The sequence below is a fragment of the Haliotis rufescens genome, unplaced genomic scaffold (genome assembly GCF_023055435.1).
Source record: "Haliotis rufescens isolate VD_foot unplaced genomic scaffold, xgHalRufe1.0.p SCAF_62, whole genome shotgun sequence".
Classification (NCBI taxonomy): domain Eukaryota; kingdom Metazoa; phylum Mollusca; class Gastropoda; order Lepetellida; family Haliotidae; genus Haliotis; species Haliotis rufescens.
Window position 1 is genome coordinate 1,302,501 of NW_025964353.1, and position 24,901 is coordinate 1,327,401.

At 42.6% G+C, this 24,901-nt stretch overlaps 1 protein-coding gene across 1 annotated transcript in view; it reads left to right on the top strand.

The window, feature by feature from the left end:
• LOC124110841 (transmembrane protein 104-like) overlaps positions 1-24,206 on the top strand; it is a 48,728-nt gene extending 24,522 nt beyond the window's left edge. The window contains exons 3-10 of the mRNA XM_048386907.1: positions 6,026-6,104; positions 9,385-9,448; positions 15,310-15,350; positions 15,723-15,753; positions 16,752-16,851; positions 18,657-18,765; positions 19,480-19,573; positions 20,374-24,206. Coding sequence (XP_048242864.1) covers positions 6,026-6,104; positions 9,385-9,448; positions 15,310-15,350; positions 15,723-15,753; positions 16,752-16,851; positions 18,657-18,765; positions 19,480-19,573; positions 20,374-21,125 — 1,270 coding nt within the window. The 3' untranslated portion in view covers positions 21,126-24,206. The remainder of the gene's footprint in view (positions 1-6,025; positions 6,105-9,384; positions 9,449-15,309; positions 15,351-15,722; positions 15,754-16,751; positions 16,852-18,656; positions 18,766-19,479; positions 19,574-20,373) is intronic.
• The last annotated feature ends 695 nt before the right edge of the window (positions 24,207-24,901 follow it).

A 24,901-nucleotide genomic window follows, 5' to 3' on the forward strand; every position in this document is an offset into this window, starting at 1 on the left:
AGATGAAACTTGGCAAAACTGATCATCAAGATTGAAATTAAAGTGTCAAATGTTCTTAAAGTGAAACACAACACTAGTCTCTGAGAAAATGGCATCACAAGTCAGTATCTTGTGTGTCCGCCATGTGCATTGATGACTGCAGTGCAACATCGATACATGGAATGGATGAGGTGGTTGATGAAGGCCATAGGCACTGGAGCCCACACTCTGAGGAACGCCTGACGCAGTTCAGCTGTAGTTGTCGGCCTTGGTCGGACGTCATTCAGCTGTCTTTGAATCTCTGCTCAATGGGATTTAAATTGGGACTGAGGGCAGGCCACTGCATGGTTCTGAGGCCATTCTGCTTGAGGAAGTCTCTTGTTGAACCGGCGTTATCATGCTGAAACTCGTGGTTGCGGCGATGTGCCAAATGAGGTATCGCAGGTGGTCTCAAGACTTGATCAATGTAACGAGCTGCTGTGACACCATTGCCTCTCCCTGGACCGATGTTCTGGAAGAGCACAGGGCTGACCCTTGGTGAAAGACCAATTCCACCAGACACCATGATGCTCAGACCACCCCTCAAATCTCTCTCAACAACAGAAGCATCCGAATAACGCCCCATGGCATCGCCAGACTCTTTCTCTGCCATCTGCTGTTGAGATACAGTAACAGCTCTCGTCTGAGAAGAGGACTCTTCTCCACTGCTGGTAACGCCAATGCTGGTGCTATGTTGCCCACTGAAGACAGTCCCGGCGATGACGTGTCAGAATAGGTCCTCGGTGTGGCCTGTGATAGTGGAGGTGTCTGCTCGTCAATCGCGACGCACAGTGTCCGCACTGTGTGTCACTGGTGTGTCCCCATGGTCTGTTGAGCAGTTTCCTGACTATCCTGACGTCGGGTGATGACCTGTGGTCTTCCACTACATGGTCGGTCATCTGTAGTTTTGGTGGTCTAGTACCGTTGCTGGAGCCTGTTAATGGTCCTTACGTGGAATTGAAATGCATTGGCTACTTGCTGGGCAGTTTGTCCAGCTTGCAATCATCCAAGGGCTTGGTGTCACTGATTTCTTGTCAATCTTGGCATGTGGTAGCAATTCAATTAAGGATTGACTGTGTATTTTTTTCGGTTCATTGAGGGATGAATAAAAAAAACGATGTGTAAATTGTATGAATCCGCATAGCGGATTCTTACAAAAGTTTGCACAAAGGTGTTTTGATTCATCCCTCAATGAACCGAAACAAATACACAGTCAATGCTTATAATGAAATTCAACAATGTAAAACATGTTTTATCTACAACAGTTTAACCAATTTAACCACAGTTGGATAAATCAAAACAGACAAAAATAAACATTCCAGGTGTATGAATACATACTGTGGCGTGACATGAATTAGGTGATCGTTTATTTTATGCACATAACTTGACACGCCTACACAGTCAGTAGCCAATCAACAGAGAGTAGGATCAAAACAATGCTCATTGGACCTGTGAATCAAGGGAAGAGGCGAGAAGAACTGCAACAGTCAGACTGTAATGAACCGGAAGAAATATGTCCGGGGGGGAGGCGGCTTTTTCAAATGACATGGTCAGTTACGGCGAGATTCAAACATAAGTTCCCTGAAAACGGGAAAGCACAGTTGGAAAAATGCTAGTTAGAAATCAAACTTGAAGACATGAAAGTTGTGGAACCGGGGTGAGCGGGGAAAAAAGAGGCGAGCAAGCCTTCAGGTACCTTTGCTGTTTTATTCCTTCTCGGCCTTCGGTTTCAAAGGGTAGTTTGGACAATGAATATACATGAATGTCCTGTGCATGACGATACACATTAGCAGAAGGGTAATTCCCTCGACTGTTATATTGGGATTCCCCGACATTCCACAGTAATATAAGTAGTGCGCCTCGGTGGGCTGGCTTAATTTTTACATTCATTGGAAAATGAATGCAATAACACGTGACCAATTCAGCTAATCAGAATGCAGGAATTTCAATTAACACAACTAAAATTTAATTATTAACAAATGAATGTTACCCGATCTGGGTGGATTTTTATAGGGCAAGAAATGGGGAAACGCATGTGCATTTCAATTTGCACGGAACTCACGTGCATCGAGTTACCATGGTCGTTGCCGTGATGTATTTGGGCGAATGGTTTTATTGTCATCTGCTTTGGTTGTTTGATGATAAAGAAAACTGTGCTTTCCCGTTTTCAGGGAACTAATGTTTGAAACTGGTGGTAACTGACCATGTCATTTGAAAAAGCTGCCTTCTCTCGGACATATTTCTTCCGGTTTGTTGCAGTTCTTCTCGCCTCTTGCCTTGATTCAGAGGTCCTATGAACATTGTTTTGATTCGTCTCTCCGTTGATTGGCTACTGACTGTAGGCATGTCAAGTTATGTGCATAATTACCTTTCTGCTCATGTGTATATATATAATACAAAATATAGATAAAATACAAAAGTGCAAAGATGAGCTGTATAATTTACTCAACCGGTTTCACGCAGGTGATTTTCAAGAGTTACAGTATATGATATATATATGTGACACACACACACACACATACATATGATAAACCTATTACCCTTGATGTATATTTTGATATTTTGTATTTTTGTATACTTTGTATATGGGCCTGAGGCCTCAAGCACAAATAAAAATTGATTTCATTGAATTACAATACTGTCAGTAAAGTAGGTCATTTCTGAGAGGATGGGGATAGGTAGGAGTTGAATATTGAACTTGGCATATCACCATAGATTTGTACATAATATAAGTTGTTCTCGGGCTAAACAAATAAAGCAGAGCTATAGATAAGCTTTTGGTTATTTGGGTATTTTACCCAGAGGTTTGATTTTGATTGGGTATCCACAAGTTTTAGAGGGTATTATGTTTTTATTAGCCACCTGTTTCTTGACATTAACTTAAAACCTATTTCGTAACACTCCCTGTAAATCATTCAAAACCGTCTGCCATTTTTTGTTTACAAAACCTAGCATTGTAAGAAAGGCACTAAGGTTTTAATCACCAGTCAGCGACTAATTGAGATACATGTACATTAACTAGGCACGATGTGCTTTTCCATGTGGCGTCTATCAGTATGTTTGTTGCAGAAGCTTTTCCAAATGTAACTGTTCCTAAGTGAATTTGATGATCGGCTGATACACAATCAAATTATATAATAGTTATAATATATGCAATAATTTTATTTCAATTGTGTAGTTATAGTTTTTGTCGCGTATTTGATATGCTAGGATTTGATTTGTCTGCGTATTTCAGTGTATTTATTGCATATTTTATCCAAATACGCAGCTTATCTCGAGCTCTGTACAGATTTCCAATATGAGAGGAGAGCCAAAGTGAAACCATCTATTATTGAAATACATGATCCTCAAGACAGCTTTTTTATACACTTTCCTTATTGCAAATACCTAAAGAAATTTCAATTATTTCCACCAACCACTTAACACTCCTTCACTCAAACCACACAAGCAACCACTCAACAAACCACTAAACCAACCACACAACCAACCACTCAACAAACCACTAAACCAACCACACAAGCAACCACACAACAAATCACTCAACAAACCACTCAACAAACCACACAAGCAACCACTCAACAAACCTCTCAACAAACCACTCAACCAACCACACAAGCAACCACTCAACCAACCTCTCAACAAACCACTCAACCAACCACACAAGCAACCACTCAACCAACCTCTCAACAAATCAATCAACAAATCACTCAACAAACCACACAAGCAACCACTCAACCAACCTCTCAACAAACCACTCAACCAACCACACAAGCAACCACTCAACCAACCTCTCAACAAATCACTCAACAAATCACTCAACAAACCACTCAACGAACCACACAAGCAACCACTCAACCAACCTCTCAACAAACCCCTCAACCAACCACACAACCAACCACTCAACCAACCACTCAACAAACCACTCAACACACCACACAAGCAACCACTCAACCAACCTCTCAACAAACCACTCAACCAACCACACAACCAACCACTCAACAAACCACTCAACCAACCACACAACAAACCACTCAACAAACCACTCAACAAACCACACAAGCAACAACTCAACAAACCACTCAACAAACCACTCAACAAACCACACAAGCAACAACTCAACAAACCACTCAAGCAACCTCTCAACAAACCACTCAACAAACCACTCAACAAACCACACAAGCAACCACACAACAAACCACTCAACAAACCACACAACAAACCACTCAACAAACCACTCAACCAACCTCTCAACAAATCACTCAACAAATCACTCAACAAACCACTCAACGAACCACACAAGCAACCACTCAACCAACCTCTCAACAAACCCCTCAACCAACCACACAACCAACCACTCAACCAACCACTCAACAAACCACTCAACACACCACACAAGCAACCACTCAACCAACCTCTCAACAAACCACTCAACCAACCACACAACCAACCACTCAACAAACCACTCAACCAACCACACAACAAACCACTCAACAAACCACTCAACAAACCACACAAGCAACAACTCAACAAACCACTCAACAAACCACTCAACAAACCACACAAGCAACAACTCAACAAACCACTCAAGCAACCTCTCAACAAACCACTCAACAAACCACACAAGCAACCACACAACAAACCACTCAACAAACCACACAACAAACCACTCAACAAACCACTCAACCAACCTCTCAACAAACCACTCAACAAACCACTCAACAAACCACACAAGCAACAACTCAACAAACCACTCAAGCAACCTCTCAACAAACCACTCAACAAACCACTCAACAATCCACTCAACAAACCACTCAAGCAACCACAAAACAAACCACACCAGCAATCGCTCAACCAACCACTCAACCAACCACACTGGCAACCACTTAACAAACGACACTAGCAACCACTCAACCAACCACACAAGCAACCACACAACAAACCACACAAGCAACCACACACAAAAACACTCAATCAACGACACAACAAACCACTCAACCAACAACTTAACAAACCACTCAACAAACCACTCAACAAACCACTCAACCAACAACTTAACAAACCACTCAACAAACCACTCAACAAACCACACAAGCAACCACACAACAAACCACACAAGCAACCACACAACAAACCACACAAGCAACCACTCAACAAACCACTCAACCAACCACACAAGCAACCACTCAACAAACCACTCAACAAACCACTCAACCAACCACACAATCAACTACACAACAAGCCACACAAGCAACCACTCAACAAACCACACAACAAACCACACCAGCAACCACTAAACAAACCACTCAACAAACCACTCAACCAACCACACAAGAAACCACTCAACAAACCACTCAACCAACCACACAATCAACTACACAACAAGCCACACAAGCAACCGCTCAACAAACCACTCAACCAACCACACCAGCAACCACTCAACAAACCACACTAGCAACTACTCAACCAACCACAAAACAAACCACTCAATCAACCACAAAACAAACCACTCAACCAACCACACAAGCAACCACTCAACAAACCACTCAACCAACCACTCAACAAACCACTCAACAAACCACTCAACCAACCACAAAACAAACCACTCAACCAACCACTCAACAAACCACTCAACAAACCACTCAACCAACCACAAAACCAAACACAAAACCAAACACTCAACCAACCACACAAGCCACCACTCAACCAACCACTCAACCAACCACACAACAAACCACTCAACAAACCACTCAAACAACCACACAACCAACCACTCAACCAACCACTCCACCAACAATACAACCAACCACACAATCAACCACACAACCAACCACTCATCAACCACACAACCAACCACTCAACCAACCACTCACCAACCACACAACCAACCACTCAACCAACCACTCCAATACTAACTCCTTTTAAACACCTTGTGCACATCAATACTTTTGTTTTTTTCCTTTTAGCATACAAGTGTGCATTTAAGTAATGATGCTATTACACTTTTCAGTTACGTTACTGTTACCATAGTGACAGAAGTAATGGCTGTTGCAAATGCTGTCCTCAGACTGGAAAGACATGGATCACAGGTAAAACTGAATGCAAGTCACGCATTGCACAGACGATACACACATGATACATGTGACACCCAATACCTATACCTATACTCAAACCAACATAGGGGACATGCTATACTCAGACCAACATAGGGGACATGCTGTACTCAGACCAACATAGGAGACATGCTATACTCAGACCAACATAGGGGACATGCTATACTCAGACCAACATAGGGGACATGCTATACTCAGACCAACATAGGAGACATGCTATACTCAGACAAACATAGGGGACATGGTATACTCAGACCAACATAGGGGACATGCTATACTCAGACCAACATAGGAGACATGCTATACTCAGACAAACATAGGGGACATGCTATACTCAGACCAACATAGGGGACATGCTATACTCAGACCAACATAGGGGACATGTTATACTCAGACCAACATAGGGGACATGCTATACTCAGACAAACATAGGGGACATGGTATACTCAGACCAACATAGGGGGACATGCTATTCTCAGACCAACATAGGGGACATGCTATACTCAGACCAACATAGAGGACATGCTATACTCAGACCAACATAGGGGACATGCTGTATTCAGACCAACATAGGGGACCTGTTATACTCTGACCAACATAAGGGACATGCTATACTCAGACCAACATAGGGGACATGCTATACTCAGACCAACATAGGGGGACATGCTATACTCAGACAAACATAGGGGACATGCTATACTCAGACAAACATAGGGGATATGCTATACTCAGATCAACATAGGGGGACATGCTATACTCAGACAAACATAGGGGACATGCTATACTCAGACAAACATAGGGGACATGCTATACTCAGACCAACATAGGGGGACATGCTATTCTCAGACCAACATAGGGGACATGCTATACTCAGACCAACATAGAGGACATGCTATACTCAGACCAACATAGGGGACATGCTGTATTCAGACCAACATAGGAGACATGCTATACTCAGACCAACATAGGGGACATGCTATACTCAGACCAACATAGGGGACATGCTATACTCAGACCAACATAGGGGACATGCTATACTCAGACCAACATAGGGGACATGCTGTACTCAGACCAACATAGGGGACATGCTTTACTCAGACCAACATAGGGGGACATGCTATACTCAGACCAACATAGGGGACATGCTATACTCAGACCAACATAGGGGGACATGCTATTCTCAGACCAACATAGGGGACATGCTATACTCAGACCAACATAGAGGACATGCTATACTCAGACCAAGATAGGGGACATGCTGTATTCAGACCAACATAGGAGACATGCTGTACTCAGACCAACATAGGGGACATGCTATACTCACACCAACATAGGGGACATGCTATACTCAGACCAACATAGGACACATGGTATACACAGACCAACATAGGAGACATGCTATACTCAGACCAACATAGGAGACATGCTATACTCAGACCAACACAGGGGACATGCTATACTCAGACCAACATAGAGGACATGCTATACTCAAACCAACATAGGGGATATGCTATACTCAGACCAACATAGGGGACATGTTATACTCAGAACAACAAAGGGGGACATGCTATTCTCAGACCAACATAGGGGACATGCTATTCTCAGACCAACATAGGGGACCTGTTATACTCAGACCAACATAAGGGACATGCTATACTCAGACCAACATAGGGGACATGTTATAGTCAGACCAACATAGGGGACATGCTATACTCAGACCAACATAAGGGACATGCTATACTCAAACCAACACAGGGGACATGTTATACTCAGACCAACATAGAGGACATGCTATACTCAGACCAACATAGGGGACATGTTATACTCAGAACAACATAGGGGACATGTTATACTCAGACCAACATAGGGGACATGCTATACTCAGACCAACATAGGGGGACATGCTGTACTCAGACCAACATAGGAGACATGCTATACTCAGACCAACATAGGGGACATGCTATACTCAGACCAACATAGGGGGACATGCTATACTCAGACCAACATAGGGGAAATGTTATACTCAGACCAACATAGGGGACATGCTATACTCAGACCAACATAGGGGACATGCTATACTCAGACCAACATAGGGGGACATGCTATACTCAGACCAACATAGGGGACATGCTATACTCAGACAAACATAGGGGACATGCTATAGTCAGACCAACATAGGGGACATGCTATACTCAGACCAACATAGGGGACATGCTATAGTCAGACCAACATAGGGGACATGCTATACTCAGACCAACATAGGGGACATGCTATACTCAGACCAACATAGGGGACATGCTATACTCAGACCAACATAGGGGACATGCTATAGTCAGACCAACATAGGGGACATGCTATACTCAGACCAACATAGGGGACATGCTATACTCAGACCAACATGGGAGACATGCTGTACTCAGACCAACATAGGGGACATGCTGTACTCAGACCAACATAGGGGACATGCTGTACTCAGACCAACATAGGGGACATGTTATACTCAGACCAACATAGGGGACATGCTATACTCAGACCAACATAGGGGACATGCTATACTCAGACCAACATAGGGGGACATGCTATACTCAGACCAACATAGGGGAAATGTTATACTCAGACCAACATAGGGGACATGCTATACTCAGACCAACATAGGGGACATGCTATACTCAGAACAACATAGGGGACATGCTATACTCAGACCAACATAGGAGACATGCTATACTCAGACGATCATAGGGGACATGCTATACTTAGACCAACATAGGGGACATGCTATACTCAGACCAACATAGGGCGCATGGTATACGCAGACCAACATAGGGGACATGCTATACTCAGACCAACATAGGGGACATGCTATACTCAGACCAACATAGAGGACATGCTGTACTCAGATTGGGGGATTGATTTTTTTTGGGGGGGGGTGTATGTCTCAATACTTAAGGAATTAAGTTTTTTATCCAACATAGAACTTTTGAGCTGGTCCCAAATTTCCAGTAAAAGACTGAGTAATAGACATGAGTACAATATTGTCTATAGTAGGGTTCGCTGCAAAATTGCACCTTTAACAAATCACCTTCAAAACACACTTGGAGCTTCATCAAATGAATGCCTTGTTATTTTGTGAGACAGAATGTAAAATACTTTGCATTTTTAAATAAATGCTCTTAAAAAGCAACATATGATATTAATGTTAGGAATCGGTTTGATGTGTTCTTTGACGCCAATCATCATCATTTGTCCCTTGTTCCAGAACTCCCACGAAGAACCTGAAGACACCAAGGAAGAGGTTCCGCTGTTGCAAGGAAGAAGACTAGGTTTGTGCAATAACTAATGAACAAAACCTAGCAGATTATTTTTACCTGAATTATAATGCGTTGGCTCATGATGCCGAAGACACGGGTTTAATTTCCCACATTGGTACAATGTGTGAAGCCCATTTTCCGGTGTCCCCCTCTAAAAGCGGCGTAAAACCATACTCCCTCACTCACCCACAGTCTTCAGAGAGTATATAAGATACCAAGCTGTACTGAGTTGTTTCCCTTAGCAACCAGGATCCGCTGAACATGGATTCCAATCCAAAGTTCATCAAAATTGTTATCTTTATTATGTCAGTACAATGTCATACCTGTGGGTTTCCCTAAGTGGTCTAATTATGTGTTCTGTGTGACCTTCTACCTTAGGCTGGCACACAGCGATATACCTGAAATACTCTTCAAACAACTCACTCAGTCACATGCAAATTATACAGTGACAGTATTCCTGAAAAACAGGAGAAAATTTGTACAGCTCTCTTTTGTCTCTTAATCCAAAGCTTGTCTCCATGGGAACATATAAAGCATAGCTTCCCTATATTCAAGGACCGGGGTAGAGTAGGTTTTAATCAACCCATGCTTACCATAAAAGGCAACCATGCTGTAGTCCTACCATCAGGTTTGTTTGTCCGGAAGAGACAGGTGAGCTCCAGTGCCATTGTTGCCTTTATGTTATTTGAGACATCCCCAAAGGTAGTAGTTCCTCAGGTGTGATTGGTCTGCCATTCCATGTAACATTGAACTTGACATATTCTTTTTCTGGAACTGGTACTTTCAGTTAAGAGCTACAACTGTCATTGAACTGCATCAGAGCTGAAGACAAAGAATATTTGCAAGCATTCACTTGATTCAAGTGTAGTATGAACTTAGGCTATAGTAGTCTTATATCTGTGTCTATATGGAACAGAAATTGTCACAATATTTCAGTTTTACACTTATGATAATAATATCACATACAGCATACAGTGACATTAGCCATACAGCATACAGTGACATTAGCCTATACACCCAATAACTTTAACCTAAACAGTAAATATGTATAAGCCATTACAATACGATACAGCATATCAATATATTACAAACTACAACTGTTACATGTACTACAATACTGCCCCATGTACTACCAATACTGTTCCATGTACTACAATACTGCCCCATGTACTACCAATACTGCCCCATGTACTACCAATACTGCTCCATGTACTACAATACTGCTCCATGTACTACCAATACTGCCCCATGTACTACCAATACTGCTCCATGTACTATCAATACTGCCCCATGTACTACCAATACTGCCCCATGTACTACCAATACTTCCCCATGTACTACCAATACTGCTCTATGTACTACCAATACTGCTCCATGTACTACCAATCCTGCCCAATGTACTACCAATCCTGCCCCATGTACTACCAATACTGCTCTATGAACTACCAATACTGCTCTATGTACTACCAATACTGCTCTATGTACTACCAATACTGCTCTATTTACTACCAATATTGTCCCATGTACTACCAATACTGCTCTATTTACTACTAATACTGCCCCATGTACTACCAATACTGCTCTATTTACTACCAATATTGCCCCATGTACTACCAATACTGCCCCATGTACTACCAGCACTGCCCCATGTACTACCAATACTGCCCCATGTATTTCCAATACTGCTCCATGTACTACCAATACCGTTCCATGTACTACTAATACTGCCCCATTTACTACCAGTACTGCTCTATGTACTACCAATACTGCTCCATTTACTACCAATACTGCCCCATGTACTACCAATACTGCTCCATGTACTACCAGTCCTTGCCCATGTACTTACCAATACTGCCCCATGTACTACCAATACTGCTCCATGTACTATCAATACTGCCCCATGTACTACCAATACTGTCCCATATACTACCAATACTGTTCCATGTACTATCAATACTGTCCCATATACTACCAATACTGCTCCATGTACTACCAATACTGTTTCATCTCGTGCAACAGCTGAGCCACACGGGCCACACATTCTCTGCCGAATATGGCCAAATGTCCTGCATCTACTTCAGGTACTCGTCGGTCTGTTTCAAGTTGAATTCTCCACTCTTTGTCAAACCAATATTAGATCATGTCCACATTTCTCTCCAACATGAATGCTTATGCCCTGCCAAGCTCAACTGCGTCTAGAGATTTAGAGAATCGATCCATATTTATTCTGTGTTGTCAAGGTGTTTTTGTTTACCATCTGAGATTTTGTCCGTGGCACCGTCTTGCCGACTTTGACTTATCACTGCTATCCACAACACTTGCAGACTTGTTGTAATAGTTTATATTGCAAAATAGTTTTTGACAGTTACAGTGTGATACTGTACTGCCACTTCGGCAATACCAACTACATTTCTTGTTCCATGTTGTGTTTGTCCCTCACTAACTACTGTGGCGGGCACGCTTGCTGAGAATTCTATTTGTAAACTTCTTCTTGACTGGCAGAAGGCAGTTTGGAGGTGAAACAGCAGAGATGGACTGTATGGAATAGGATACAGGGGGTGATGGAAGCCATCCGAAGTCCATCTTTACATCTACAGGCAACCCCCGGATCAAGGAAAGGTGACACGGTCACGACGCCGAATCCCAGGGATGGAAAACTCATCACAAGCAGTCCCACGAATCTGGGAAAAGGCTGTTCAGAAGTATCAGCAGAGCTTGAATGTTTATGTTTGGGAGATAGGAAGAGTGAAGTTACTTTAGAAATAAATAAACTAAAGTCACAGTTGGATGGAACAGGTGTCAATCACATGGACAGAGTGGAGCAAGGTCAAGGTCGGCAAGATGGCGCCGCCCATAAAATCTTCAATGGTAAACAAAAACACCTTGACTACACAGAATATCTATGGACTGATTCTCTAGATACACACAGGCAGGCAATTTAGCTTTGCGGGGAGATGAGCATAGATGTTGGGGGGAGGACATTCAGAATTAGTCTGGACTTTAGCTAATATTTGTTTGCTACATGATTTGACAAAGAGCAGTGATAAATACTAACAGTTTTGGTCCACTGCTCCTTATAATGATGACATATAGCAAACCCTTCAGAGGGGCAAATTTCTACCAGTCCTTATGATACCTTAACTATTGGGCAGATTGGCTAGGACTAGTGCCAATTTTTCTAAAGCTACAAAGAGTGGAGAATTCAACTTGGAACAGACTGACAAGTACCTGAAGTAGATGCAGGACATTTGGCACTATTCGGCAGAGTAAGTGTTGCCCGGTGTGATTCTGTATGACAAAGATTAGTGGTTGTTGCCCGGTATGATTCTGTATGACAAAGATTATTGGTTGTTGCACGCCAGAGAAAAGCAGAGTTGTCATCACAGGACTCACGTGGTCATCAACTGGTTCCTAAACTGCGCACAAACACAGCCAAAGTGTTGGACAATATAACCATACTTGTCACTCTAACCTACAATACTTGTCATTCTTACCTACAATACTTGTCACTCTAACCTACAATACTTATCACTCTTACCAATGTCACTCTAACCTACAATACTTGTCACTCTTACCTACAATACTTGTCACTCTTACCTACAATACTTGTCACTCTTACCTATAATACTTGTCACTCTTACCTACAATACTTGTCACTCCAACCTATAATACTTATCACTCTTACCAATGTCACTCTAACCTACAATACTTGTCACTCTAACCTACAATACTTGTCACTTTTACCTACAATACTTGTCACTCTTACCTACAATACTTGTCACTCTTACCTACAATACCTGTCACTCTTACCTACAATACTTGTCACTCTAACCTACAATACTTGTCACTCTTACCTACAATACTTGTCACTCTTACCTACAATACTTGTCACTCCTACCTACAATACTTGTCACTCTAACCTACAGTACTTGTCACTCTTACCTACAATACGTGTCATTCTAACCTCCAATAGTTGTAACTCTTACCTACAATAGTTGCCACTCTTACCTACAATACTTGTCACTTTTACCTACAATACTTGTCACTCTTACCTACAATACTTGTCACTCTTACCTACAATACTTGTCACTTTTACCTACAATACTTGTCACTCTTACCTACAATACTTGTCACTCTAACCTACAATACTTGTCACTTTTACCTACAATACTTGTCACTCTTACCTACAATACTTGTCACTCTTACCTACAATACCTGTCACTCTTACCTACAATACTTGTCACTCTAACCTACAATACTTGTCACTCTTACCTACAATACTTGTCACTCCTACCTACAATACTTGTCACTCTAACCTACAATACTTGTCACTCTTACCTACAATACTTGTCATTCTAACCTAAAGGGGTTGTCACTCTTACCTACAATACGTGTCATTCTAACCTACAATACTTGTCACTCTTACCCACAATACGTGTCATTCTAACCTCCAATAGTTGTCACTCTTACCTACAATATTTGTCACTCTTACCTACAATACTTGTCATTCTAACCTAAAGGGGTTGTCACTCTTACCTACAATACGTGTCATTCTAACCTACAATACTTGTCACTCTTACCCACAATACGTGTCATTCTAACCTCCAATAGTTGTCACTCTTACCTACAATATTTGTCACTCTTACCTACAATACTTGTCATTCTAACCTAAAGGGGTTGTCACTCTTACCTACAATACGTGTCATTCTAACCTACAATACTTGTCACTCTTACCCACAATACGTGTCATTCTAACCTCCAATAGTTGTCACTCTAACCTACAATACTTGTCACTCTAACCTACAATACTTGTCACTCTTACCTACAATACTTGTCACTCTTACCTACAATACTTGTCATTCTAACCTACAATACTTGTCACTCTTACCTACAATACTTGTCACTCTTACCTACAATACTTGTCATTCTAACCTACAATACTTGTCATTCTAACCTACAATATTTGTCACTCTTACCTACAATACTTGTCACTCTTACCTACAATACTTGTCACTCTTACCTACAATACTTGTCACTTTTACCTACAATACTTGTCATTCTAACCTACAAGAGTTGTCACTCTAACCTACAATACTTGTCACTCTAACCTACAATACTTGTCACTCTTACCTACAATACTTGTCACTCTTACCTACAATACTTGTCACTCTAACCTACAATACTTGTCACTCTTACCTACAATACTTGTCATTCTAACCTACAACAGTTGTCACTCTTACCTACAATACTTGTCACTCTTACCTACAATACTTGTCACTCTTACCTACAATACGTGTCACTCTTACCTACAATACGTGTCACTCTTACCTACAATACTTGTCACTCTTACCTACAATACATGTCACTCTTACCTACAATACCTGTCACTCTTACCTACAATACTTGTCACTCTTACCTACAATACTTGTCACTCTTACCTACAATAGTTGCCACTCTTACCTACAATACTTGTCACTCTTACCTATAATACTTATCACTCTTACCTACAATACTTGTCACTCTTACCAATGTCACTCTAACCTACAATACTTGTCACTCTTACCTACAATAGTTGCCACTCTTACCTACAATACTTGTCACTCTTACCTATAATACTTATCACTCTTACCTACAATACTTGTCACTCTTACCAATGTCACTCTAACCTACAATACTTGTCACTCTTACCTACAATAGTTGCCACTCTTACCTACAATACTTGTCACTCTTACCTACAATACTTGTCACTCTAACCTACAATACTTGTCACTGGGACCCACAATACTTGTCACTCTTACCTACAATACTTGTCACTCTTACCTACAATACTTGTCACTGGGACCCACAATACATTTACATGTCTCTTTTTTCAGATGTGGACAAGTTGTTTGATATATCGGAAAGGATAGAAATGGTAAGTATATTTTTTGTTTCCATGAAATGTAAATATGGGTTTATCTTGCAGAGGTATGTGAGTGTGTCCGACTCATGCACCTGCCTCATGATGGGCTAAACCTGATTGTGATGTAAATGTAGGAATCAGCTCCCAGATAAGGAGATAGGGGTGGGGGTGAAATAGGGGATGGAAATGAAAAGAATATCACATGTATTGGGGGTGGGGGGCATGCAAAAGTAAGTTACATAAAATGGGAGGCCAGCAAAATATGATTAGGTCCAAAGACCTATCTCATGGTAACACTAGATTGGAAGATAAGTTAGTTAGATATAACGTTTGTAGGTACAAGTACCATTTTGTTAATAATACTAGTTTTTATTACTATTTCAGGGCAAAATGGCTAAAATGTTTTTCAACAGTGGTAAGTAAGACAGTATAGTGTTTCATTCTTTAATAGTTGGTCATCACCTGGAGTATGTTTGTACACTGCCTCCATGGTCTAGTGGATGGCCGCTTCTTACCTAAAGGTTGTTTCCCTGCCTGGCACTTGGCATTATTTAAGGGGATAAAAGAAGGACTTGTCGGCTCAGTGTCCAAGTGGGGTATCCATGTTAAACTGCAGCATGATATCTCAGCTGGTTAGCTCTATGAAACCGGCATTAGTCTGGACTAGTACAAGCAGCCACACGCACATGCACACACACACATCTCGGAGTCAGTATACTGTGTCTGAGTAGGTATTTATGTTAAACTATGGCATAGTGTCTCAGTGGGCTAGCTCCATGAAACCAGCATAGTTCCAGACTCGTTCTAGCAGCTGCATAGATAAGTGCAATAATCTTTAAATCGATGTTAAACTCCATTTAACCTCACCAAGTATGTTTGTGATATGAACATTCTTATCATTAATAAATAAAGTGTTAAACACTGCTTAAGTTATCTCCCTCTATTTGAGAAACATCAACCACTTTACCACCTGACGTTGCTTCAAGTTTATCAAACACAAACCCATTCTGACGGCTCAAGTGTGCCATTGTGGAGAGAAGTAATGCTCTTCTTTTACCTCTCATTTGAACTTGCTAGATCTTCCTCAGGAACGGCGACTGTCGTTTAAACTGATTGCAAATAGGTTTAATTTAATCTTTGTTTTTCCCAGTAATTGATGATTACTAGTTGTGTGGAATACACAATCGAACATGACATTGACACTTGTGGATTCGGAAATTAACTGTCATCTGAAACAACTGGTTTTTTTTGTCATCTCGTCATGGCGTATTTTGGTGTCGAAGATGGGATAGGAAGGTTGATAGTAGGCTTAAAAGAATAATACAAATACTCAGACCTAATACTAGTTTTACCTCAGTAATGTCAGTTTTCAATCTTTGAGGAACTGCCAAACCTGTATCAAACTCATTACAGTTGGAGAGAAGCTGTTCTACCTGTGTTTAGTCATCTACCTGTACGGGGATATGTCCATCTACGTCGCAGCCGTGCCAAAGTCTCTCAGGGACACCGTCTGGTGAGTACAACACTGGTGCCCGGGTCTAGAGTGTTCAAGTCTCTCAGAGACACCGTCTGGTGAGTACAACACTGGTGCCCGGGTCTAGAGTGTTCAAGTCTCTCAGGGACACAGTCTGGTGAGTACAACACTGGTGCCCCGGTCTAGAGTGTTCAAGTCTCTCAGGGACACCGTCTGGTGAGTACAACACTGGTGCCCCGGTCTAAGGTGTTCCAGTCTCTCAGGGACACAGTCTGGTGAGTACAACACTGGTGCCCGGGTCTAGAGGTGTTCAAGTCTCTCAGAGACACCGTCTGGTGAGTACAACACTGGTGCCCCGGTCTAAGGTGTTCCAGTCTCTCAGGGACACCGTCTGGTGAGTACAACACTGGTGCCCCGGTCTAATGTGTTCCAGTCTCTCAGGGACACAGTCTGGTGAGTACAACACTGGTGCCCGGGTCTAGAGTGTTCAAGTCTCTCAGAGACGACGTCTGGTGAGTACAACACTGGTGCCCCGGTCTAAGGTGTTCAAGTCTCTCAGGGACACCGTCTGGTGAGTACAACACTGGTGCCCCGGTCTAAGGTGTTCCAGTCTCTCAGGGACAAAGTCTGGTGAGTACAACATGGGTGCCCGGGTCTGAGGTGTTCAAGTCTCTCAGGGACACAGTCTGGTGAGTACAACACTGGTGCCCCGGTCTAAGGTGTTCCAGTCTCTCAGGGACACCGTCTGGTGAGTACAACACTGGTGCCCCGGTCTAAGGTGTTCCAGTCTCTCAGGGACACAGTCTGGTGAGTACAACATTGGTGCCCGGGTCTGAGGTGTTCCAGTCTCTCAGGGACACCGTCTGGTGAGTACAACACTGGTGCCCCGGTCTAAGGTGTTCCAGTCTCTCAGGGACACAGTCTGGTGAGTACAACACTGGTGCCCGGGTCTAGAGGTGTTCAAGTCTCTCAGAGACACCGTCTGGTGAGTACAACACTGGTGCCCCGGTCTAAGGTGTTCCAGTCTCTCAGGGACACCGTCTGGTGAGTACAACACTGGTGCCCCGGTCTAATGTGTTCCAGTCTCTCAGGGACACAGTCTGGTGAGTACAACACTGGTGCCCGGGTCTAGAGTGTTCAAGTCTCTCAGAGACGACGTCTGGTGAGTACAACACTGGTGCCCCGGTCTAAGGTGTTCAAGTCTCTCAGGGACACCGTCTGGTGAGTACAACACTGGTGCCCCGGTCTAAGGTGTTCCAGTCTCTCAGGGACAAAGTCTGGTGAGTACAACATGGGTGCCCGGGTCTGAGGTGTTCAAGTCTCTCAGGGACACAGTCTGGTGAGTACAACACTGGTGCCCCGGTCTAAGGTGTTCCAGTCTCTCAGGGACACCGTCTGGTGAGTACAACACTGGTGCCCCGGTCTAAGGTGTTCCAGTCTCTCAGGGACACAGTCTGGTGAGTACAACATTGGTGCCCGGGTCTGAGGTGTTCCAGTCTCTCAGGGACACAGTCTGGTGAGTACAACACTGGTGCCCGGGTCTGAGGTGTTCAAAGAAGTTACCCATGTTGTACTCACTAGACTGTATCCCTTAGAGACTGTTTCACAAAGCGATCATAGTGCTAAGATGATTGTTACTCCCATACTTTAACATTTGATCAATTTGTGGAATGGGGCCCAGGGGTCTAAGGTGCCTCAACTCACTGTGCAGATATGCATCCCTCAAACAGGATACATGACAGGATGACAACGGTGTCAGTTTACAGAGAGGAGGATGAGAACACCATGGAGAAGTCATCAGTCCCAGTGTGAGGTCTTGAGACAAGTACTTGTTTGTGTTGTAGTACCTGGCGGCCATTTAACGAGACCAACTGCAACAAAAGCTTGTCTGACACCGAACCATGCTGGACTTCCTCCTCACTCAGTCGGATGGACGCATACAGGATCTTTGTGGTGGGTCAGACCTTGGCCTCTGGCTGGTTAATTTTTAGAAAGTTTTTAATAAGTTGAGAAGGTCTATTTTCAAGTAACTCCTGTCTTTTCCAACATTACCAAACTGGACAACGAAACACAACTTGCCAGAACTCAATGTTTCATTTTTCTCTGTTTGATTTCATTGAGTATGAACCTTAAAGAAATTAGTCCAAAACCTTTTTAGTATATTACTGACTTGCACCTAATTGTCAGGCCCGGTTTGATTTCCCACATGAGTACAATGTGAGAGCCCAGTTCTGGACTGCCCTGCATGGTGTTGCTGACATCTTGCTGATAGTCAAGAAAAACATGCAGATGACTTGACTCACTCAAGATGAGTATTCCCCGTGGGGATTCCTGGTTAGAACAGGTGCCCACTAACATATGCTGGGCATAAGAGGTGACCAGATGGATCTGGTGGTGACTTGGTGACTTGGTTGACTGTGTGTCATCATCCCTCGATGGTGTGGATCATTGCTCACAATATCAATCCCTTGACTGTCTGGTCCAGACTCCATTATTTACAGGCCGCCGTCATATGGCTGGAATATTGCTGAGTGCGGCTTTAAACAACAACCAAACAAACAAGAAGATTATTCAGGCTTGTTGAATAGACTCACCACTTATGTCATTGATACTGTCAGTGTGCACATGAGTGAGTACTGAAATTTTGTTCTTATTGCTCTTTCCCAGGCATGTTTCATCCTGGCTTTGGGACCATTTGTGTTCTTCAATGTCCAGAAAACGAAGATCCTTCAAGTTATCACTGGCTCAGCAAGGTGGCTAGGTCAGTATTGATGTGTATAGAGGTCAGAGTGATAAAGTGGTCAATAATATTTTTATAATTATCCCCCCCGCAAATAATTTTTGGGGGGATATAGTCGACACCTCGTGTCTCTGTCCGTCCGTCCATGATCATTTGGTTTCTGGAGCGTTCAACCGTTCAATATCTTTGAACAAAACTGGGCAGATATATCAGACAGATCCGGAAGTGGTGCCTTTTGCTATTTGCAGATTTTTTGGCATTTTTAGTTTTCTCGATTTCCATAGGAACAATTTGAGCTTGGTCTCAACTTGAAAACTGTGAAAGACTTTTGATTCAAACCTGGTACATGTATTAACCAAGGACTGAAGTGGTGCCATTTGCTATTTAGGAATTTTTCAGAATTTGATTTTTGTATTAATCAAGGGCTGAAGTGGTGCCCTTAAATTGCTATATTGTAATTTTAATAAAATATTTTTTTTCCTGTTTCCAAGGCAACAAGTTTGACTTTGGCTAGTGGTGTGTTTGTCCAGACCATATCTCTAAAACTAATAGCTACTCTTCCTTGAAACACGTTGTCAATTGGGGCCTTTTGCTATTTAGGGATTTTTAGAATTTATATTTTTTTCCATGGCAACAAGTTTGATTTTGACTCTGTACATAGTGATGTGTACCTTACATGAAAATGCAAAGTTCCGAATCCCAATTCCATGATATTGTTTTGATAACTACTCTTGTATACAGACAGACACATAGAAATTCTCTCATCAAGTTGGACGATTTGAAATGGATGGAAATTATTTGCATTTATTGTTTTCTTCCAGCGTTTGGAATTATGATTGTTCTTGCTGTGATGCAGTTGGCTCAACACAGAGGTGAAGGTCGACCAGCGATAGGCAACATAGCGGGAGTGCCAAACCTGTTTGGCGTGTGCGTGTACTCCTTCATGTGTCATCACTCGCTGCCATCTCTCATCACACCAATAAAAGACAAGTCCAAATTGTACAAGGTCCTGGCTGCGGACTATATCCTTATTCTGTCTTTCTACGCCCTGCTGTCTTTCACTGGGATCTACACATTCAAGTCAATACAGGATCTCTACACCCTCAACTTCCTGCCAGACGAGTGTGGAAACAATTCTGTTACGAGTGTCAAGTTTTTCCAATATTTTCTTGCTCTCTTTCCAGTGTTCACTCTCAGCACCAACTTCCCTATCATAGCCATCACACTGCGCAATAATCTGCAGACACTGTTTCTCAAACCAGACAGGGATTACTCGAAGTATGTACGGAATCTGTTTCCAATTTTGGCAGTTATTCCGCCAACCATTGTTGCTATGGTAACCAATGAGGTGGAGATCCTGGTCGGTATAACGGGTTCCTATGCTGGTGCAGGAATACAGTATGTGATTCCGGCACTGCTGGTGTATTTTGCCAGGAAGGATCCACTTGTGATAGATTATCGGAACTACCACAGGTCTCCATTCAGCCATGTTGGCTGGATTATTCTCATCCTTGCCTGGTCGGTTATATGCGTAGGCTTTGTCACAGTCAACCATATCATTACTCAGAAGTGACCTGGTAACGGTTCTCCTTCCTTCTTCAAGGAGGGGTATAAGTGGGCCAGTGTGTCATGCCCCCGTGTAGAGTAATGTCCCTTGGCTATACCAGGATCAGTTGATTGAGAGTTCAAATCAAGATTATTACATTATATATGTCAGCACCATGCCGTTGTATTTAGGTTGGTGCTCAATAGGGGAACTGTTTGAACTGCCCCACCTTAGGCTTACTCTCAAATTAAGCTGGCATTCCTAGTTATAACTAAAATAATGTTCATGGTGGCATTAACTGAAACTTGCTCATTCACTCATCCATGTTGGTGAGAAGGTGTTGTTTTATGGAACAATCTTGACACTGTGACACTGGGATCTGTAGACATTTCCTAATACCCAAGTCTACCAGCCCAAACTTGGCTCTTTGCATCATTTCCCGGGGAGTTTTGTGTTATGGACCATTACTAGCTGAGCTTACTAGACTTATCAGACTATTACTAGACTTGGGCTATGGACAAGTGGATTAAGCAGCAAACTTCATATCAGCAGTACATTTGTATATCTTCAATTGTCAAGATTGACAATGCAAGTGACTGTCCTGCTTTACCTTAACTAGCTCCATTCTCTGAAGAGGAAGTAGCGGGTAGTCAAGTTGATTAAGCAGCTGAAAAAGAAAAGCTTAGATCTAAATCCAATACTGACTAGCCTGCTGTTGGAATACCTTGACTGCCTACTTCCATTTAGTACCAGAAAAATAAACACCTCTCTCATGACCGATGAAGTGCCCTCCTCCATCAAACATGCTCTACCCAGCCCACTAAGAAGGAAGGATTGAATAAGCAAATTCTCCAAAATTATTAATGAGTCTCCAAAGTTCTGTATTTATCCAAACTACAAGAGAAAACAGCTGGCACTCATCTCCAGGAGCACCTCAAGAAGAATTACTTGTATGAGAAGTTACAATCTGTTTACACAGTTGGACACAGCTAGTACACAGACTGTATTGATCAGGGCCACGAATGACATATAAACTTGCTGTGGATCAGGGTCACGAATGACCTCTTAACTTGCCATGGATCAGGGTCACGAATGACCTCTTAACTTGCTGTGGATCAGGGTCACGAATGACATCTGAACTTGCTGTGGATCAGGGTCACGAATGACCTCTTAACTTGCCATGGATCAGGGTCACGAATGACCTCTTAACTTGCTGTGGATCAGGGTCACGAATGACATCTGAACTTGCTGTGGATCAGGGTCACGAATGACCTCTTAACTTGCCATGGATCAGGGTCACGAATGACCTCTTAACTTGCTGTGGATCAGGGTCACGAATGACCTCTTAACTTGCTGTGGATCAGGGTCACGAATGACCTCTTAACTTGCTGTGGATCAGGGTCACGAATGACCTCTTAACTTGCTGTGGATCAGGGTCACGAATGACCTCTTAACTTACTGTGGATCAGGGTCACGAATGACCTCTTAACTTGCCATGGATCAGGGTCACGAATGACCTCTTAACTTGCTGTGGATCAGGGTCACGAATGACATCTGAACTTGCTGTGGATCAGGGTCACGAATGACCTCTTAACTTGCCATGGATCAGGGTCACGAATGACCTCTTAACTTGCTGTGGATCAGGGTCACGAATGACATCTTAACTTACTGTGGATCAGGGTCACGAATGACCTCTTAACTTGCCATGGATCAGGGTCACGAATGACCTCTTAACTTGCTGTGGATCAGGGTCACGAATGACCTCTTAACTTGCCGTGGATCAGGGTCACGAATGACCTCTTAACTTGCTGTGGATCAGGGTCACGAATGACCTCTTAACTTGCTGTGGATCAGGGTCACGAATGACCTCTTAACTTGCTGTGGATCAGGGTCACGAATGACCTCTTAACTTGCTGTGGATCAGGGTCACGAATGACATCTTAACTTGCTGCGGATCACGGGAAAATGATAGCACTAATACTGTTAAGACTTGAACACACAGTGCCATTTAGAAAGTGGTCAAATGTAACAAATGTAAAATACAGATTCTCATACTTTTTTTTGGACCCAAAAGAGTACAAGAATCTGTATTTTACTAAGAAAGTGTTATCCCAAATCTTAACATTTGTTACTGTTAAGGCTTGTTGGCAGCATTTGATATGGTCAACCATTCTTCCTTATAACACTGCCATGCTTTTGATCCTCTCTAAGTGACAGAGATGATCTATCAGCATACTCCTGCCTACAAGCTTGACCATGGCGTCCCTCAAGGTTATATCTTAGGACCAGTACTGTTTACACTAGGTACACGATCTCTTAGCAACATTGGTGACAAGCACGAAGTCAGTCAACCCCAGTATGCTGATGATAACCAGGAATTTTTTGTGATACACCCCAAACATGAAATCCAGAAATGGATAGGTGATGCAGTCATTGTTCTGCCCTGAGAAAGTGGAAAATCTGGGCATGTCACTAGCAGCAGATTGTGGACTATCTTGTGACCAGTGTGTGGCTCACAGCTAATTGTCACCACACAAATAGTGGATTAATTCGGCCTTATACTTGGATTGTCTCTAACCATATCTAGAATGGACTTTTGTAACAGCCTCCTTGTGAATGTATCCAAAGAGCAGATAAACAGACTTCAGGCCATCACAAATACAGCTGCTAGACTCATATTCAGATATTCTAGGTTTGACCATGTCTCTCAACATCCCATGGAGCTCCACTGGCTGTCAAGTGCTGCACAAGTCAACTATAAGATCTGTTGTGGCAACCTTCCACCTGTCAACAAGTCAACTATAAGATCCTCATCAATGCCTACAGTGTTGTGGCAACCTTCCACCTGTCAACAAGTCAACTATAAGATCCTCATCAATGCCTACAAGTGTTGTGGCAACCTTCCACCTGTCAACAAGTCAACTATAAGATCCTCATCAATGCCTACAAGTGTTGTGGCAACCTTCCACCTGTCAACAAGTCAACTATAAGATCCTCATCAATGCCTACAAGTGTTGTGGCAACCTTCCACCTGTCAACAAGTCAACTATAAGATCCTCATCAATGCCTACAAGTGTTGTGGCAACCTTCCACCTGTCAACAAGTCAACTATAAGATCCTCATCAATGCCTACAAGTGTTGTGGCAACCTTCCACCTGCCTACCTCAGTGAAACTCTGACCGATTTACGTCCCGCAACAAACTCTCTGATCTCAACAACATCTCTTCATAGTTCCTGGTGTTAAAACTTTTACTTTCGACAACAGAACATTGTCTCTGATCTCAACAACATCTCTTCATAGTTCCTGGTGTTTTACTTTTACTTTCGAAAACAGAACATTGTCATACACTGCAGCGTCTCTGGGGAACAACAATCTGCCAGAAAATCAGAAATCTGCTGCCACCATTTCCTCTTCAAATCTCAGCTTAAGACATTTCTGTCTCAACAATCTTACAGTCGCTATTTATAAGCACACAGAGCATATCTATTTGTGAATTGTTGCACTATTTCAATACAATTTTTATTATTTATAAAAGTATATTGAATATGTATATCGTGCATTAGAATCATCAAAAATACAGCTGGAATATATTTAAGCACCGTCAAAAACATTTCCATGTAAAATAGGGGCGGTCAGGTAGCCTGGTGGTTAAAGCGTTGGCTCGTCATGCTGAAGGCCCGGGTTTGATTCTTGACATGGGTACAATGTGTGAAGCCCATTTCTGGTGTTCGCCGCCATGATATAGCTGGAATATTGCTAAAAGCAGCGTAAAACCATACTCACTCACTCACTCCATATAAAA